This window comes from Culex pipiens, chromosome 2, assembly GCF_016801865.2.
Source record: "Culex pipiens pallens isolate TS chromosome 2, TS_CPP_V2, whole genome shotgun sequence".
NCBI lineage: Eukaryota > Metazoa > Arthropoda > Insecta > Diptera > Culicidae > Culex > Culex pipiens.
Genome location: NC_068938.1, coordinates 25,884,173 through 25,904,827, shown reverse-complemented (window position 1 = coordinate 25,904,827; position 20,655 = coordinate 25,884,173). Strand labels below are relative to the sequence as shown.

The following is a 20,655-nucleotide window of genomic DNA, read 5'->3' as shown; positions in this document are numbered from 1 at the left end:
AATAAAAAAAAACAAAGATAAGAGAACTAGAGAAAAACAAAACAAAACAAGAGCTAAGTTTTGTCCATACAACGATCCATCCAATTTTGCGAGCAAGTCACACAAAATGGGCAGTTGGATATTTGAAAATTGGTGTCTTCGACAAATTCATAGGTTATCATTAAAAATGCCAGTTCTTTATTTAATAATTGGTCACCAAACGTTCAATTCTTAAATACAAATTTTTAACCATTGATTTTTATAATTTCAGAGGTCAGGTTAGAGGCATCTTTGGCAAAAAAAATGGAAAAAATATTTTTATAAAAAAGATCTGTATCAAATAATCAGAAAAAAAAAGATTTTTGGAAATAAACATTTTTATAAATAGAGATTTTAGAAAAAAAAATTCTTGGAAAAAAAGTTTTTCAAAAAAAAATGAAAAAAGAATTTCAGAAAAACAGAAGATTTTTGTAAAGAAATACGATATTTGGAAAAATAAAAATTTGGGAAAATAAGATTTTTGGAAACTGAGCAATTCTCTACGAAATCGGTAATTTTTCTTAAATTATAATTTTTGTATTTTTTAATCCGACTGAAACTTTTTTGGTGCCTTCTGTATCCCAAAGAAGCCATTTCGCATCATAAGTTTGTCCATATAATTTTCCATACAAATTTGGCAGCTGCCATACAAAAATGATGCATGAAAATTCAAAAATCTGTATCTTTTGAAGGAATTTTTTGATCGATTTGGTGTCTTGGGCAAAGTTGTAGGCATGGATATGGACTACACTGAAAAAAATGATACACGGTAAAAAAAAAATAATTAAATGAAAAAAATTGAAAAGATCGGAAAATTTCACGAATGTTTCATATTTTAACATTGAAATTCGGACCATTCGTTGCTGAGATATCGACATTAGAAAATGGTGTGTTGTTTGGGTGGAACTTAGAAAACATCAATTTTCCTGTTTTTAAACCTTTGCATGGCAATATCTCAGCAACTAAGGGTCGTATCAACAAAGTTCATAAATGCAAAATATAGAGAATTTTCTCAGCCGTTCAAAAATATTTTTTTCAAAAATGCGCAAACTTGTGCACTAATTTAAAAAAAATGAAAAACTGCGACTATTTTATAAAAAAGTCACCTAAAAATGGATTTAACTTGAAAACGGTGCACTTTATCAAAATTTCACTGAAGTACTTTTTGATTGCAAATTTGATTTTACATCAAAAAATGAAGTTGAAAAATTTTTGCCATTTTTTCGATTTTTTGAAAAATTCAGTATTGATTCAAAAATTCATAACTCGCTCAAAGATTTTTTGCACAACCTGGAAATTTCTGAAAAGTTGGCATTTGATGTTCTCTAAAACATATCAAAAAAAAAATAAAAATAGTGTTTTTTGCAAATCAAGTTTTAGTGACAAAAAGTTAAATAAAAAATCACCAAAAATTTTTTACCGTGTATCATTTTTTTCCAGTGTAGTCCGCATCCATACCTACAGCTTTGCCGAAGCGCCAAATCGATCAAAAATTCCTTCAAAAGATACAGATTTTTGAACTTTCATGCATCATTTTTGTATGACCAGCTGCCAAATTTGTATGGAAAATTATATGGACAAACTAATGATGCGAAATGGCTTCTTTGGGCATACCGAAAGCACCAAAAAAATTTCAGTCGGAATAAAAAAAATACAAAAAAAAATCGAATGACCGAAATCTGAGAGAACTGCTCAACTAAAGATTATTGAAAAAATATTACAATTTTTGAAAAAAACATTTTTGGTCGAAAATAAGATTTCCAGATTTTTTAGAAAATTATGGATTTGATTTTTATTTAGAAAGAAGATTTTTGGAAAAAAAACATATTTTAGAACACAAAGAGACTCTTTGTATTCATAGTAATGCATTCTGCTAAAACGTTCAACCAAACCACAATATTTTAGAAAAAAAAACAGATTTTTGGAAAAAAACGATTTTTGGAAACAAAGAAATTTAGAAAAAAAAACTTGGGAAGATGCAAATATTTTTTGATGTTTATGTTCCTCGACTCTGATCAAAGGCCAAGGGCGAGGGGGAGGGCGAAGGTTGTGGTGGGCAAAAAAATAAAAAAAGCATAAAAAATTTAAATTACGGTTTCAACATTTTAATGAATTTTTTTTTGCGGTGCTGTACATTGGGATTTCATAAAAATTCAAAACATTTTTAAACAAGCCCAAACATGCTAAATATGATTATCAATGCAGAAAAATGCATTTTAGATTGTTTTCAGATGATTGGACTTCTATTTTCATGGAAATTTTGAAGCTTTTTGGAAATATTTTTTTTTGCCCCCTGATTTTTCAGATCAATTTTGAAGGGGGGACATAAACTTCAAAAAATATTTGCCACGGTTTTATGATAAAAAAAAAACATATTTTTTAGTAAGATTTTTGAAAAAAAAAACATTAAGGTAAAAAATGATTTTTGGGAACTGTAATTTTTTGGCGAAAGAGTCGAGGATGGTTTTATAAATAAAATGTGATATTTGGAGAAAATTCAAAATATTGTCCTAACAAATTTGAAAATATAATTTTCAAAATCATAAAATGCCTATTAAAAAAAAGGGTTCACTTAATAAAGAAAAAGTTTTTGATTGAAAATTTTATTTTGCATCTGAAAAAAAACAAAGTTAACGATAATGAACGAATAGCACAATTAAAATTTGGTAAAAAGGGATAAATAAAACAAATGATATGTAAAAAACATACAAATTTAAATCAAAAGATACGAAAAGTAAAACATAAAAATCTTAATTAGGCTGGTACAAATTTTATTTAAAATTTTTGTCTTCAGAGTTGGTCTGAGAAATTAAGGGGCAAAAAAATAAAATTTTCAAAAAACTTCAAAACTTTAATGGAATTTGAAGTGCAAATAGCAGAAATCAATTTAAAATGCATTCCCCTGCATTAAGAATCATTTAAACTAGTGTAAAATGCATAAAAAAACTTTTTCCATACAAATGTAGAAAGTATCCCGAGCAGACGGAAATAAATTGGGAATAACAATGTTTGATATTTGAAAATACTATGCCAATAACATTTCATGTTATTTATAACAAGATTTGTTATTCGTCGTTATGATTTTTTTGTTATTAGATTGTTATTGTAATAACAGACTAATAACATTTTTAGTTATTCTTCGAATAAATCTTTGTTATTATTTTTTGTTATTTTAACAACTAATCCGATCATCCCAATAACAGTTGGAGGTATTCGTCCATAACAAAAAATGTTATTCCAGAGTTGTTTTGGCATTCAATCAATATCAGACCAATAACAAATTTTGTTATGATAACATAAACTGTTATTCAACTCCTTTGCAAAAATGGATTTTGCAAGAATATTCCATAACGCTTTTTGTTATTTTAACAGTATTTGTTATTGAAATGGCATGAATTTTGTTATTACCGTCTGCCCGGGATGGTTTGTTATTTCAATATTTATATTTTTTATTTTTTTTGTAAAAAAATGATTTTTAACCCTCTAGTTATTAAGGAAAATTTGGAAAAAGGGGGTAAAAAAATTGCAATGGCCTTAGTTTAGTTTTTTCCTGAAATATCTTGAAAAATAAACACATCGAGAAGGCTTATATCAAATCTCTTAAAATATCTAAATGGATTCCAACGATAATTGATTCCCTTCCGACACCACCGAGCTATAAAATTCCAACTACAATTAATCCAAATTGACCATCAATTCCCCAGAGTCGAGCACTTTCTGCAACTATTCTTCTTCGATTCGAGCATTCAAGAGGGGGTTACCTGAACCATTTCCCCAGCAGCGTCTCCAACTTCGATTTACTTCTCTCACCTAGTTGGAAAAATAAAGAAAAACCAGAAAAAGTGCTTACCATTGAAGCCAAACCACCCCACTATGGGGTTTCAGGCGGCCATAAATCGAAAAACCGACATACTCTAATTATTTTTTTGGTATTTTTTTTCGAAAATAAACATTCTAACTAAGAAAAATCCGGAGTTTGAAAGTTGTAGGTTCAAAATTCACTGAATTGCAGACCTTCAAAGGCGAAAATGGTAAGAAAAAACATGTTTTTTGACAAAAAAATGATTATTTTTCATAGTTGTACTGTGTAGCTGTTTATGTATTTTTTCCTGCATCATTATATATATTCAGAAAGGTAATTGATTCAACTTTTCAATAATATTTTACAAAACACACTTTTACAGGCAAAAAAAATAATAAAAATAAAAAAAGATGGATTTTTTTTCAAAATTTAGTTTTTTTCAACTTTGTTAATGGAGTACTTTTTTTGTGTGCATTTGTGCGATCTGAAAATTTTGCAGCTTAAAATTTGAACCATGTCCTAACTTGTCTCCAAATTTCAAAGTGCACTTATGTGCACTTTTTGAGTTATGCCATTTTGAACATTTTGATTCATGCAAGGAAATTAATGATTTCGCGTATACGCTTGGTTAAAATCACATTATTTACCTGCGGAGGCAGAAATGACGTACCTGCTATGTATGTTTTGAAATTGATTTGATATTCATGACTTTGTTGGTACTTAGGTACGTTTAATAAAATTAGAAATTCCTATTCTAAGTATTTTACAGAAACGATTCGTCGAATATTCGTATCAGTTCGTTGTTGTGTTCTTTTGAAAGTATGGATAATAATACCGTAGTGTCCCTGTACGATATAACGAAGCACTATTCTGAAAACGTGAGAACTGCTTTCGAGTATATTTGTAAGAATTACAACATTGCAGAACCATCACATGATCAACTCAGGGAAAAACCACAGAGAAAAAACTACGCATGCTGTTCTGTAGCTTCAAAACGAAATATACAAAAGCCCATAGAAGAAGTTCATATTTTAAGTAATCTAACGACAATCGGTTACATAGTGATTTTGATTTAGAAGAATTTATCGTGGAAAACGTGAATTTTGCAAGTGGATCAACCAAAAACGTGGACGAGAATCCATACAATGTTCCATAAAATAAACCGTCTAAAATTCTAAAACACCGCAAAAATCAAATTTTAATTGGAGGGGAGGGGGGGGGGGGGTCTTCAAAGAGAGGTGGATTTTAACTCAAGAAAAAGGGGAGGGAGATTGAACGTAAATCAGAAACTTTAACATAGCATAAACCGCCATTCCGTGCATCAAATAGACAGAGCACGAATATTAAAATTCACCACTTTAATGCATGTGGCCTCAAATATATGAAAAAATCGAAAATTAAACTTATTTTCTGGAAAAATATCAAAATTCATTTGTTTTCATTATACTAAGTACAAACAACACAAAAAAGTCCTAAAAAAGCAAAAAAATATTTTTGGCCGCTCGCTTATATGGAAATACCCCATAGTGCACCCGTTGCAATATTAATTCGAAAATTAGTCCGAAATGAATTTGGATACCTTTGTTCCTTTTTTCGCTTCCACCTGTATTCTTTTCTAGTGAAAAGTAGCTTCTTTCTCCAAAAAGGGGCCCCTCATTGTGATGATAATCTCAATAAAATTCTAATTGAATCGAGAAACTGCCTGCGGCCTTGGAGCTGCCTTTCAGAGCTTTTTTCAGTTTTTTAGCTCGTTGTAGATTACTTACTTTGTGACTCTGTGAGTGTTCTTCCTCCGTCCCAACTCAGGTAACGCTATGTGTGGCCTCTGTACCTTCGACGACCTCATGGATCTCATTTAGTCAGAGGAGGGAAAATCCGAAACGGTTCCACGTAGGAGGCGGAAATGCTGGAAAATCACAAAAGTTTTTCGCCGAAAAAAAAAGAGAGAAACTTTCTGCACGTTCACCGAATCACTGCTGTGCAGACTGAGTGGGGTTTTTTTCCCAGGAATTCCCCGCGTTTCGTTACTTGCCCACCGAGTTCGGGACGTCGTCATTAGTGTGTCACACAGCTTCCGAGCTGCCGAGTTCATGAAAAATTTAAAGCCCAGTCTCCCAATCAACCAGGCTTGGCAACCGCCGGAGCAAAGGTAGACTACTTGCACAAAGGTTGGAGGGGACTGGGGGCAAAATGAATTGGGACTTTGGACTAACCCCTGAAAGAGGTATGAATTGCTGCCAGAGCAGAGAGAGCCGTTTTGCGCAGACATTGTCGTAGGAATGCTGGAGATCGCTGAGGAGGTTGGATTTTTTTATGGATTAGACTTAGAAAAAACATGTTTTTCGATCAATAGTTTCCAAAATATCATGGGGAAAAAATAACTAATTATTTGTCATAATTTCCAATCCATTTCTCATTTAAATCCTTTCCACCTCCAGCGTGACCCCCAACACACACCGTTTGCTAGAAACATACCGTTCCTTCCCCGTTTCGCAATGAAGGTAGGCAATGGGAACAATCTTTATTTAGCTTTTCACTTCCCATCCCCATATTTTCCCCCACCCCTTTACCAACAACCGTTGAGTCAGACGCGGTTGGGTTCCGGACGACTCCCGACGTCCTGATGAGTTGCCCCCTCACACGGCGGATGTTCCCCAGGGTGGAGCAGTTCTCTACGGAATCGGTCTTTTTTTCTTTAATTTTTTTTTTGTATTTTTTAATCCGGCTGAAACTTTTTTGGTGCCTTCGGTATGCCCAAAGAAGCCATTTTGCATCATTAGTTTGTCCATATAATTTTCCATACAAATTTGGTAGCTGTCCATACAAAAATGATGTATGAAAATTCTAAAATCTGTATCTTTTGAAGGAATTTTCTGATCGATTTGGTGTCTACGGCAAAGTTATAGATATGGATAAGGACTACACTAAAAAAATGATACACATTAAATTTTTTTCTGGTGATTTTTAATTTCACTTTTTGTCATTAAAACTTGAGTTGCAAAAAACACTATTGAGCAATTCCAGCTCAAATCAGGAATTTTTCTGGTACTTTTGTACCCGACTCTCTCCGATTTCAATGAAACTTTGTAGACATGTTATACTAGGCCTATATAAGCCATTTTTGTGTATATGGAGCCAATAGTACTCGAAAATAACATTTGAGAAGGGCGTAAGGTATTTAAATATTTTTGTATTTTGCAATTTAAAAATTATTGTATCTCGAAGCCGATGCATCGTATCAAAAAAAGTGGTCAAAGACAAACTTGTAGGAAATTGGAAGGGCTTTCTGAAAAAATACACTGAAACAAAAATACACGCCACTTCTATGAGATTTTTCAGTTTTTAAGTTTAAAAGTTAAATTTGATGGTGATGTCACGATTTTTTTCGCTCAAAATTTTTGAGGAAATAGCCTAAAATGTTACAAAAAGACTCACGAAAAATGCAGGATGGTATGTCTCTCCTAAAAAAATACAAAAATCATTTACTACAACTGTTTTTTTGAAAAGTGGTCTAAACGTCAAAATTTTTCAGAATCGATAGTGGGAATCGATTACCCAGACAATTTTACATTAACCCTCTACTGCCCATTTTTTTCGATTTTTTTTTATTTTACCCGTGTTCAGGAGGCCATTTTGAGCAACTTTTCTTCTATGAAAAACTTTACTTCTCTTGTTTTATGTTTTTCTTGTTTTATTTTTAATATTTTAATTTGCATTTATCTAGTTTATCTTTGTTTTTGGTAGTATGTAGCCTATTCTACCACCTAATATAATTGCATTTTGCCTATCTAATTTTTTCACGTTTTTACCGTCACTTTTTCAATTTTTTGCATGTTTTTCACATTTTCTGCTAAAGAATGGCACCATCATCATTTAAATTGCAAAAAATGCGTAGAGGCATAGTCTGGGACACTAGAAAAATTACTGCATACTTCTTTTTACTGAAAATATAGGAAATGTTGATTAAAAAACACAGCCAAAGTTGACCCCTAAAAAAATGAAATTTTTAAAAACATTGGCATAAAACAAGTAAAACTTCCAACCCTGAAATTTTCTAAAATTTTAAGAGTTCTTCTTTCCAATGCATTTTAAAGATCAAAAATCGGTTGGAAAATTGTTTTTTTTTTGCGATTTTTTAGATCGAAGCCCGTCTAAAGGCGGGGTTAGGTTGTAGAGGGTTAAAGTCTCCATATTGACTATTGTCCTAAGTCCAATCCTTGGGACGATACAGCGGTTTTAAAAATGAAAATGTTGAAAAAATAGGTTTTTTGGTGGTTTTTGGCAATTTCTATATGACAGACTTGGTTTTTTCTGTCTCGTAAACATTTTTATTGGAAATCTCGTCCCATTTCCCATAAGTTTGTCTTTGACAGTTTTTCAATTTGACTTGTCTTATTATTTACGTAAGCTTATTTACTATCCAGGTTTCTACCACACTGAAAAAAATATTCTATTTACAGTTATGAACAAGGTAATTAAACTTATATCTGTAAGCCCATACATTTAATTGAAATGACATTTCAAAAAGGCGTAATATTGAATGTTTGGTCCTTTTGAAACGTTAGTCTAGATAAAAAAAAATGAAAATATTTTTTTCGAAAAGATCGAAAAATTTCACAAATGTTTCATGTTTTAACATTGTAAATCGGACCATTAGTTGCTGAGATATCGACATTAGAAAATGATGGGTTGTTTGGGTGATACTTAGAAAACATCAATTTTCCTGTTTTTAAACCTTTGCATGGCAATATCTCAGCAACTAAGGGTCGTATCAACATAGTTCAAAAAAGCAAAACATAGATAATTTTCCCAGCTTTTATTTTTTTTTTCAAATGTGGGCAAACATGGGCAATAGTTTAAAAAAAGAATATCTGAGACTATTTAAAAAAAGTTTATTTAAAAATGGCTATAACTTGAAAACGGTGCACTTTATCAAAATTTCACTTAAGTACTTTTTGATTGCCAATTCGATTTTACATCGAAAAATGAAATTGAAAATTTTTGCGACCAATTTTTCAATTTTTTGAAAAAAATGTATTGATTCAAAAAATCATAACTCGGTCAATGATTTTTTGCCCATTCTAAAAATTTCTGAAAAGTTGGCATTTTATGTCCCCTAAAACATATCAGAAATTGAAAAAAAATAAAAATAGTGTTTTTTTTGGCAAATCATGTTATAGTGACAAAAAGTGAAATTAAAAATCACAAAAAAAAATTACCGTATTTCTGTTTTTTTTTCAATGTAGGCCACATCCATACCTACAACTTTGCCGAAGACACTAAATCGATCAGAAAATTCCTTCAAAAGATACAGATTTTAGAAGTTTCATACATCATTTTTGAATGGACAGCTGCCAAATTTGTATGGACAAACTAAGATGCAAAATGGCTTCATTGGGCATACCGAAGGCACCAAAAAAGTTTCAGCCGGATTAAAAATTACAAAAAAAAATCGAATGACCGAAATCTCAGAGAATTGCTCGCTGGGGAAGGGGTTTGTGCGGAGGTTGAACTCGCTCGCGGGAAAATAATCCATGAACAACAACAGAATTGGAGAAGAAAAGTCAGGAAAATTACTGTGCGAGAAGAGCACTGCGCGACAGCGGAAAAATGGGGAATGAGAAAATAAATTGTGCCTGTGTGGGTGGAAGAGGGCGGGGGGGTGTTGGCTCGTCCGTGTCTGTGCCGCCCTTCGGGAAGTTATGAGGAAACGATGATGAAGGGAACCCTCCACGTAGTATGAGACAGAGCGAAAGAGAGTGCAAGCGAGATAATTAGATTCCAGTTTTTCCGTATTTACTTTTTTTAAAGGTGTGTGTTTACGTCGTGGAGGAAATTTTGCCGCGGGCAAGACGTGAAGCTTGTTTGTTTGTTTGCTCGAGTGCATTTCAACCGCCACGGGACGCCACTGGTGCACGTGACAGGTTGTTTGCAATCTGGGTTGGAAGGTGTTTTTAGAAAAATATGCTATGGAAGATAAAACAACAAGTCTCTTTTCCAAAACTAGAAACATTGAAAAAATTTGGAAATAGTAGTTTATGCAACAAGTTGCAAAAAGAAGATTTTTTCAGCACGAGTCGTACATTTATCCAACGAGGTTCACCGCTACCACGTGGGTGAGAAACGGCTGGAATATTCAATTGCAAACCATTTGTTAACTAGAAACATTTCGAGCAATCCTGGTATGATTTAGTCGAATTCATCATTTTGCATAGCAAATTTGTGTTTTATTGCTAATATTTCATCCACGTTATGGCGTCGCGGTGTGCATCAAGCTTTCATAGCATGCTATGGAAAAGTTGATGCTTTTTTTCAGGGAAAACCGTTGATTCCGGAGACATAGGATTGTTTGCCGATGCGCCAGGTCTAGGAACAACGAAACCATATGCTCTCTTCGGGAAAAATGTTCTCCAGACCATTCCCCTTAGGCCTGACCATACCAGAAGTTGGCGCGTGATTTTCCCAGACCTGTAGGAGCGTTTGAACAAAAAGTTCCAATTTCCCATAGTAATTCCCATGCAAACTTTAACCCTGATATCTGGACATGCCCTACAAGGGGAACCACACTAAAACTGGATCCGAGAACTTTTTGAAAAACGTACCCACCCTACTACACATGGGAAAGTAAATGCATAAATTATGTATCTTGAAAAGGGATTTTCTGATCGAATCGGTGTCTTCGGAAAAGTTGTAGGTTATGATTAAACCTTTCGGAAAAAAGGTACACGGAAAAAAACGCTTTTTTATTTTAACTTTTTATCACTAAAATTTAAATTTCCAAATAGTTATAGTTCAATTTTTGTTTTTTTTTATATACATATTTTAGAAGACAAAAATACATCTTCTGAGCCATAACAAAGTGCGTGATGGTGCAAAATCCGGTTCAGGAGAAATGATTTTTTTAAAACATGTTTTTTTTAAAAACGAAAATACTTTTTTTTGAAACACAAAAAAATATTTTTTTTGAAGCAAAATCAAATTTTTATTTAAAAAATACTTTACAAAATGAAAAAATGAACCATTTTCAAGTAATACCTACTTATAGGTATACAATTTCGATTTCTTTTCGTTTTATAATTTTGTTTACATTTTGAAAATACTTCTTGAAAGAAAAGCTCAACTGAAAAAAAAATATTTTTGGAAAGCTGAGAAAATTTCCTACAATTGTTACAGAGACTTTGAAAGTTGGGCAATTACTTTGTGGGATACAGCCTTACAAAGAACTCTAATTGAAGAAAATGTTTTTTTTTATAATATATTGTTACCTAACGATATTACGGAACCTTTTGGTCCGGTTTTCAATGTTAAAAATTGAAACCTTTGTGAAATTTTCTCATCATTGTTTTTTTCAAAATTTTGATAAGTTGGTCTGAACAATAAAATAAGGAAAACTATCTATATTTTGTAGACTTTTCCCAAAGTAAAGCGTGATTTTAAAATTTTATTTATTTTTTAATGAAGAGATCAGAAAAAACCCCAGTCTAATACAAATTATACTTTATCATAATATCATCTAGCTGTTATTGAATTAGTTTAACAAACAAAAACACACACCTGTAGTGCATGCCTCATTGCGCAGTTTTTGCCTTCCTCACCTCACTGAGGCAAGGCTATAAAATCACTCGAAAAATGAACTTCTTAAATACACCTCCTAGATATACCTTCACGTATACCTATCGACTCAGAATCAAATTCTGAACAAATGTCTGTGGGGATGTGTGTAGACACGATTTTTTTCCACAACTGACTGAACCGATTTTGGATCCGCCTTATTCTGTTCGTCTTGGGGTCCCCTAAGACCCTATTAAATTTTATTTTGTTTAGTTAAGTATTTAAAAAGTTATGCCAAGAAAAAGATTTTTGTAGATACAAAAAAAGGTGATTTTTTTGCATAACCTCAAAAGGCCGGGTCTTTTTGTTTACGTGCGAGAGTCGCGCCAGATGCGAAACGCCCGGTTGCCATATTGCTTCAAATGAGAGTCTGCATGTTTTCTGGAAAAGTCTGTATCAGGTATATATTTTTTTCATAAACTTATTTTCATTATTACTTTGTAAATGTGAGGAAGGCACCACCCACCTAATGGTGGATTAAGAAACTTTTTTTTTGTTGGCAAAAAAATCAATATCTGACACTAGGGCGTCCAATTTTCCCGGGTATTGAATTTCCCGGGAAACAGGAAAAATATTTTTGAAATCCCGGGAATTCCCGGGATCCCGGGATTTTTTTAAACAGTCATAAAATCTACGTTTTTGTTAAATTTGTTATGTTTTTCAAGCTTACAAATACAGAATTAGCTCAATACTGTTAATTGGTGATAATCTATACTTCAATCTGAACAAGAACAGCGATTTTTAGTTAGTTTTAAAAATATTAAAAATTGTTGGTTTTTGTTGTGCTTTGGATTTTGATTGAATCATAATTTTTAATCCAATGTGATTTAATTTTTTCATATTTATCATCTTAAAATTTTTAAAAATTTCTTTTATTTTTCATATGACATGACTTCTAATGCTTGAAGAAATTCATTGAAACTGTAAAAAAAAAAACAAGAAACGAAAACAAATAAAATGATACCGAAAAAAACGAAACGAAACTATTGGCACTACAGTCTATTCACGCCAGGTTACACATGACGCCATTTTGGATTTTTCCGGTGCCAATATTTAGAGAATAATTAGTGCTATTTAGTGCTCCAAGGGCAGATTTAGTGCTCTTCAAATTTCCATACAAACTCCCATACAAAATATTGACACTCACGCCAGGTTACACATGCCGCCATTTTAAATTTTTTTGGGGTCAAAATTTAGAGAAAAATTAGTGCTATTTAGTGCTCCAAGGGCAGATTTAGTGCTCTTCAAATTTCCATACAAACTCTCATACAAAATATTGACACTCACGCCAGGTTACACATGCCGCCATTTTGGATTTTTCCGGCGCCAATATTTAGAGAATAATTTGTGCTATTTAGTGCTCCAAGGGCAGATTTAGTGCTCTTCAAATTTCCATACAAACTTCCATACAAAATATTGACACTCACGCCAGGTTACACATGCCGCCATTTTGGATTTTTTTGGGGTCAAAATTTAGAGAAAAATTAGTGCTATTTAGTGCTCCAAGGGCAGATTTAGTGCTCTTAAAATTTCCATACAAACTCCCATACAAAATATTGACACTCACGCCAGGTTACACATGCCGCCATTTTGGATTTTTCCGGCGCCAATATTTAGAGAATAATTAGTGCTATTTAGTGCTTCAAGGCCAGATTTAGTGCTATTCAAATTTCCATACAAACTCCCATACAAAATATTGACACTCACGCCTAGTTACACATGCAGCCATTTTGGATTTTTTTGGGCCATTTTAATTTTTTTTGGGTAAAAATTTAGAGAAAAATAAGTGCTATTAAGTGCTCCAAGGGCAGATTAAGTGCTCTTCAAATTTCCATACAAACTCCCATACCAAATATTGACACTCACGCCAGGTTACACATGCCGCCATTTTGGATTTTTTGAGGTCAGAATTTAAAGAAAAAATAGTGCTATTTAGTACTCCAAGGGCAGATTTAGTGCTGTTCAAATTTCCATACAAACTCCCATACAAAATATTGACACTCACGCCAGGTTACACATGCCGCCATTTTGGATTTTTTTAGGTCAGAATTTAGAGAAAAAATAGTGCTATTTAGTGCTCCAAGGGCAGATTTAGTGCTCTACAAATTTCCATACAAACTACCATACAAAATTTTGACTGGGTTACACATGGCATCATTTTGAATTTATTGGGATCAAAATTTAGAGAAAAAAGAGATCTATTGAGTGCTCCAAAGCAGAATAAGTGCTCTTGAATTTTCCTTACAAACTTCATGATAAATTTCTAAATAAAGTTTTATTTGGAAACTTTTAATTAGTTTCAATAAACAAAAAAACAATAATATTCAATAGCAGGTGATGAGCTGCAGGCATGCAATTCCAAATATACTTTGATTATGAACAAAATTAATATTTTTTTAACTAGTAGGCATTAGTGCTCTGGCTGGTGATAAGCAATAGACATGAAATTGAAAATATACTTTGATAATAAACAATATTAATGATTTTTCAACTTGTATGAATTAGTGCTCTGGCTGGTGATGAGCAATAGACAGAAAATTGAAAATATACTTTAATTATGACCTAAATTAATGATTTTTCAACTTGTATGAATTAGCGCTCTGGCTGGTGATGAGCAATAGACATGAATTCGAAAATATACTTTGATAATAACCAGTATTAATGATTTTTCAACTTGTATTAATTAGTGCTCTGACTGGTGATGAGCAATAGACAGAAAATTGAAAATATACTTTAATTATGACCTAAATTAATGATTTTTCAACTTGTATGAATTAGTGCTCTAGCTGGTGATGAGCAATAGACATGAAATTGAAAATATACTTTGATAATAACCAATATTAACGATTTTTCAACCTGTATGAATTAGTGCTCTGGCTGGTGATGAGCAATAGACAGAAAATTGAAAATATACTTTAATTATGACCTAAATTAATGATTTTTCAACTTGTATAAATTAGCGCTCTGGCTGGTGATGAGCAATAGACATGAATTTGAAAATATACTTTGATAATAACCAGTATTAATGATTTTTCAACTTGTATGAATTAGTGCTCTGACTGGTGATGAGCAATAGACAGAAAATTGAAAATATACTTTAATTATGACCTAAATTAATGATTTTTCAACTTGTATGAATTAGTGCTCTAGCTGGTGATGAGCAATAGACATGAATTTGAAAATATACTTTGATAATAACCAATATTAACGATTTTTCAACCTGTATGAATTAGTGCTCTGGCTGGTGATGAGCAATAGACAGAAAATAGAAAATATACTTTAATTATGACCTAAATTAATGATTTTTCAACTTGTATGAATTAGCGCTCTGGCTGGTGATGAGCAATAGACATGAATTTTAAAATATACTTTGATAATAACCAGTATTAATGATTTTTCAACTTGTATGAATTAGTGCTCTGACTGGTGATGAGCAATAGACAGAAAATTGAAAATATACTTTAATTATGACCTAAATTAATGTTTTTTCAACTTGTATGAATTAGTGCTCTAGCTGGTGATGAGCAATAGACATGAATTTGAAAATATACTTTTATAATAACCAATATTAATGATTTTTCAACTTGTATTAATTAGTGCTCTGGCTGGTGATGAGCAATAGACAGAAAATTGAAAATATACTTTAATTATGATTTTTCAACTTGTATCAATTATTGCTCTGGCTGGTGATGAGCAATAGACTTGAATTTGAAAATATACTGACACATTCTCCGGCAATGTACACCTTAGGATGAAATTTTGAAAAGCGTATATGAAGCTTCAAAAATCATGGTTTTCATTAATTGATCTTTTCAATATCATTATGTACAGGTTGGTTAAGTTATGCATCAATTCGTGATAAAATCATCGTTTTAAAACATTTTTCTGAAAACTCCTAGTTTTCAGCGAAATAAAATCCAAAAATTATCCTTTTTATAGCATTTTGTAGGTTTTTAGATGTACTAAACGAAAATGTCACGGATCTGCAGTTTATCATAAGTTAAGTATTTTTTCAAACTAGTGTAAGTTTACCATTTTATTGCGTTGCAACGTCACGAAAAAGGAACAGTTGTTTATGACAAAAGAAAACTAAACATTCAATCATTTTGATAATTCGGATGCTCTTTGTACTTAGAAAGAGCTTTCAAATGCAACCTAGAGCGACTAAATTAGTTGTCTAGATCCAAAGTTACAACAGGTTTAAGTTTGCGTTGCAACGTCACGAAAATTTAAATCATATTGGTCAAATGGCAAAAAAGGTGTATGCGTAGTTAATTTAGGTCATAATTAAAGTATATTTTCAATTTTCTGTCTATTGCTCATAACCAGCCAGAGCACTAATTCATACAAGTTGAAAAATCATTAATTTAGGTCATAATTAAAGTATATTTTCAATTTTCTGTCTATTGCTCATAATCAGCCAGAGCACTAATTCATACAGGTTGAAAAATCGTTAATATTGGTTATTATCAAAGTATATTTTCAAATTCAAGTCTATTGCTCATCACCAGCCAGAGCACTAATTCATACAAGTTGAAAAATAATTAATTTAGGTCATAATTAAAGTATATTTTCAATTTTCTGTCTATTGCTCATCACCAGCCAGAGCACTAATTCATACAGGTTGAAAAATCGTTAATATTGGTTATTATCAAAGTATATTTTCAAATTCATGTCTATTGCTCATCACCAGCTAGAGCACTAATTCATACAAGTTGAAAAATCATTAATTTAGGTCATAATTAAAGTATATTTTCAATTTTCTGTCTTTTGCTCATCATCAGCCAGAGCACTAATTAATACAAGTTGAAAAATCATTAATATTGTTTATTATCAAAGTATATTTTCAATTTCATGTCTATTGCTTATCACCAGCCAGAGCACTAATGCATACTAGTTAAAAAAATATTAATTTTGTTCATAATCAAAGTATATTTGGAATTGCATGCCTGCAGCTCATCACCTGCTATTGAATATTATTGTTTTTTTGCCTTTCTTACAAAAGAAAGGTTTAAGGTTTGCTTTTGGAAAAACGCTTTTTTCAGAAATCTAAAAAAAATCGTGCACGGCGAGGATTCGTCCCAGGAAAAAATCCTATTACTAAATTGAAGGTTTAGATGCGCTCTTTCGATTGAATTTTGGCCCGAAACCCGGAACTCAAAGTCTGATTTTTGAGAGCTCTTTTTCTGAAATACATGGCCGATGTCTGTATCCGCTCTTAAAAATTTGTGTCTTCCATCACTGGAAAACCGCTCGTAAAACCCACAATTTTTAAAAGCCAGATCTGTAGCCGTGGGGTCGAAGACGAACATTTTATTTTTCGATTCACAATTTTCGACCAGTAAATGTGGTCAAAGCCATTTTTAGAGGTATTTTTTGGACTATTTTACAGATAACACTATCAAATTTAAAGAATTCAGTTTCAAACAAAAAGACATTCGAAAACATGCGCCATAAACTGTTTGGGCCCAAAATTTGAAGCTTTTCCAAAATGTATTTCCAGAGATATAGCGATTTTAGTGTTTTTCGTCTTATTTTTACCCTATTTTTTCCTATTAAATTTTTGGATTTATACAAAATCATATACTGAACATCAAATTCAAAGTCCCAGCCCATTCTCGATCGAAAGCATTTGGTATGAATTGTATTCGAGTAAAATTAAAATGGCCCAAAAAAATCCAAAATGGCTGCATGTGTAACTAGGCGTGAATGTCAATATTTTGTATTGGAGTTTGTATGGAAATTGAAATAGCACTAAATCTGGCCTTGAAGCACTAAATAGCACTAATTTTTCTCTAAATTTTGACCCCAAAAAAATCCAAAATGGCGGCATGTGTAACCTGGCGTGAGTGTCAATATTTTGTATGGGAGTTTGTATGGAAATTTGAAGAGCACTAAATCTGCCCTTAGAGCACTAAATAGCACTAATTTTTCTCTAAATTTTGACCCCAAAAAAATCCAAAATGGCGGCATGTGTAACCTGGCGTGAGTGTCAATATTTTGTATGGGAGTTTGTATGGAAATTTGAAGAGCACTAAATCTGCCCTTGGAGCACTAAATAGCACTAATTATTCTCTAAATATTGACCCCAAAAAAATCCAAAATGGCGGCATGTGTAACCTGGCGTGAGTGTCAATATTTTGTATGGGAGTTTGTATGGAAATTTGAAGAGCACGAAATCTGCCCTTGGAGCACTAAATAGCACAAATTATTCTCTAAATATTGGCGCCGGAAAAATCCAAAATGGCGTCATGTGTAACCTGGCGTGAATAGACTTGGCACTACGCCCCCCGGGGCATGGCCTTCCTCTAACGTGGGATTTCTGCTCCAGCGCCTCTGACGAGACAGGAGAAACCGGGACCGACGTTTTACTTCACCATCCGATAGAAGCTCAGTGGATAAGGCGGGAATCGAACCCGCGTCTCATAGCATCATCGGGATCGGCAGCCGAAGCCGCTACCCCTGCGCCACGAGACCCACTGATAAAATGATACCATCCAATGTTAAATTCTAGAAAAGTTTATAATGTCATGTTTTACAAAAAAAAATATTTAAAAAATTATATTTAAGCCACTACCGCCAACTGAAGGACATCTGGACTGCAGTCTGAATAGGTTCAGGATATTTTAGAGCAATAAATTAGAAAATCGGTGTACTAATTATTTTTTTTATTAAAAAAAATATCAGAACATTATGCAAAAAATATTGGCTTAAACAGCTATCTTAATTCGTTACTATTGTCCTAATTTGCTCCAGATGCCGATGTTAGATGAAAAATAATTAATTTTTTTTTCAGGTTTAAAATCATCACTAAACGTAAATATTTATGAAATAAATAAAATTTAATGAAAATATTTAAAGCGCTAAGCATTCTGTGGATCAGTAAATTAAAATTTTAATATTTTTAGGGAAAATCCCGGGATTTTTGTCCCGGGAATTCCCGGGATGGACGCACTATCTGACACATTCCTTTAAAGTATCGAATTGAGAAGTATCTATCAACAGTAAAAATATGTTTTGTGGATATTTTAAAGCTTCTAAACAAAAGCGGTTTATAGATATTGATTTTTAAAGAAATAATTTGTGCCCACTTGTAAAAATTAACAGTTCATTGACAGTTTTTGTGATTTAAGCCATCCTTACTTTTTTTCAAATATGCAAATTGATTCAAACACGATACCCTCGGATTTTTCAAGGAGTTTTGGTTGTAATCAAATTGTTTAATTTTAAAGAATTTCAATATCTTTTAAACTTGAACAGTTAGATTCTTATACGTATTTTGAAATGAGATCATTTAATAATCAGGATTAATTCTAGTACAATTTAGTTCAGTTTTGTTTTTGCCAAAGCTGCTTTTTTTCATTTTTCAAACTTTATAATTATATTAAAATAAGAATAATTAAACAACATTTGAAAAATAAGTCACACGCTCGACATTTTTTTATTTTGTCTTAGTTTTTGATGAAAAATTTATAATTTTAAGAAACATCGTTTAAAATTTTTCACAAACTGAAAATTTAGATTTTTTTATATTTTTTAAATACTTTCAAATGTCAACTTCAATCTTATGGTAAACATTGAATCTAAAATAATGATACTTGATTTATTTTTTTTTTAAATTAAAGGGGGAATGACTGTCCTGAAAATTAGTCAAGGGGGGAATGGAACGGAAAAGGTTGATAACCACTGTTTGAAGTCTTCTTTTACATTGTTTTTGCAAGTAATTCAATCCTGCACATATCAGCACGTTCAATAAAAACTTCTAAATGGTGTTTTCAGCTAAAATCTAGTGAAAATTAGTTAAGTAGGAAGTGAGTTTCGATAGAAAATGTTGCACAGTAAATTGATAAAATAGTGAAAAAACCAAACTCGATTAAATAAGACCGAGCATTTCTTTTAGTCAGTATATTGAAGTTCAGTAAAAAATTACTGACAAAAATTAAAACACCAGTACCATAAAAAACCGGAGCATTCCACCAGACACCCACTTACATCCAAACATTCCCAAGCAGCATTGCTCCCATCAACACCACCCACAATGGGACGGTGATCCACAATAAATTGAAATCAACAGTCAACTCCCACGACAATCCGGGGGACACTCTGTTTCTGTTATACCATCCCAACATAATGCAGGATAAAAAAAGGAACCAACCAAAATCGATATACACCTCCCCCCTTTCACAGAGCGGAACAACTCGAAACCCTGGACCCGGTGGTGTTCCCCAGGAATTGTCCCGGGGGAAATTTATTGCGTCACCGGTACGTACTCTACACGCACAATACGTTCGTTGTTCGGTAGTACATCACAATCAACCAACCAGCAGCTCGGGTCGAGTTGTTGTGGGTGGAAATGGAAACAATTCATTCTGCTGCTCCTTTCGTGCTCCCGATCTCTGCGATGTAATCAGAGACCAGCAAGAAACTGGGGGAGAAAGAAAACTTTCAATTTCATCCTGCGAGGAGGAAGCGCTTCTGGGAAAGCCGCAATACTTTCACCAAGATCGAAATGATGAAAGATGAATGAGTTTGCGTGTCGTCGTCCCAGGGACGTGGACTCTTTTCGCCGAAAGTCAAGATGGCATCGCATGACAAGCGTGACATTGTGTGCCTTTGGTTTTTCCCCCCTTTATGCCAAGGGAATGACATACTTCTGTAGTCCCGCAAGACAACGCAAAAACCACCGGAAATTGCTTCCCGGGGAGGCGAGATTCAAACGGCCTTCTTACCCGATAGTATCCGTCCTCGGGTTTGACGTAGGGCGCGTACGGGGCCGTCGTTTGGATCACGGCCTTCAGGTGCGGCACCTTGTCCTTGATGGCGTAGATCTTCTCCATCTGCTTGGCGTCGTCCACGATGACCACGTTGGACCGGGAGCTCTCCAGCACGTGCTGCACCGATTCGGCCGAGTTGGTCGTATAAACACCGGCAATGATGCCACTGAAAACAAATGATTGATTATTTTCAAAAAAAAAACTCTTAAGAGAAAAAGACAGTTATTCTTACCCGGCGTGGATCGCGGCCAGTTCCGAGACGAACCATTCGGGGCTGTTGAAGGCGAGCACGCTGACGGTGTGGTGCGGTTCCAGGCCCAGCTTGATAAACACTTTGGCCATCTTGTGCACGCGCTGCTGGTATTCTCTATGATGGGGAAGGGGAATAAATGGAAGCAATGAGCAAATTGATTGGCCATCGATTTATTATTATTATATGTCGGAGGCAAG

At 33.3% G+C, this 20,655-nt stretch overlaps 1 protein-coding gene across 3 annotated transcripts in view; it reads right to left on the bottom strand.

Moving 5' to 3' along the window:
* Positions 1-20,655, bottom strand: part of LOC120414556 (very long-chain-fatty-acid--CoA ligase bubblegum) — a 67,001-nt gene that overhangs the window by 6,516 nt on the left and 39,830 nt on the right. For all 3 annotated transcript variants that reach the window (XM_039575768.2, XM_039575767.2, XM_039575769.2), the window contains exons 3-4: positions 20,438-20,572; positions 20,161-20,371 (exon numbers count right to left, since the gene is read on the bottom strand). In XM_039575768.2, the coding sequence (XP_039431702.1) occupies positions 20,161-20,371; positions 20,438-20,572 (346 nt within the window). The remainder of the gene's footprint in view (positions 1-20,160; positions 20,372-20,437; positions 20,573-20,655) is intronic.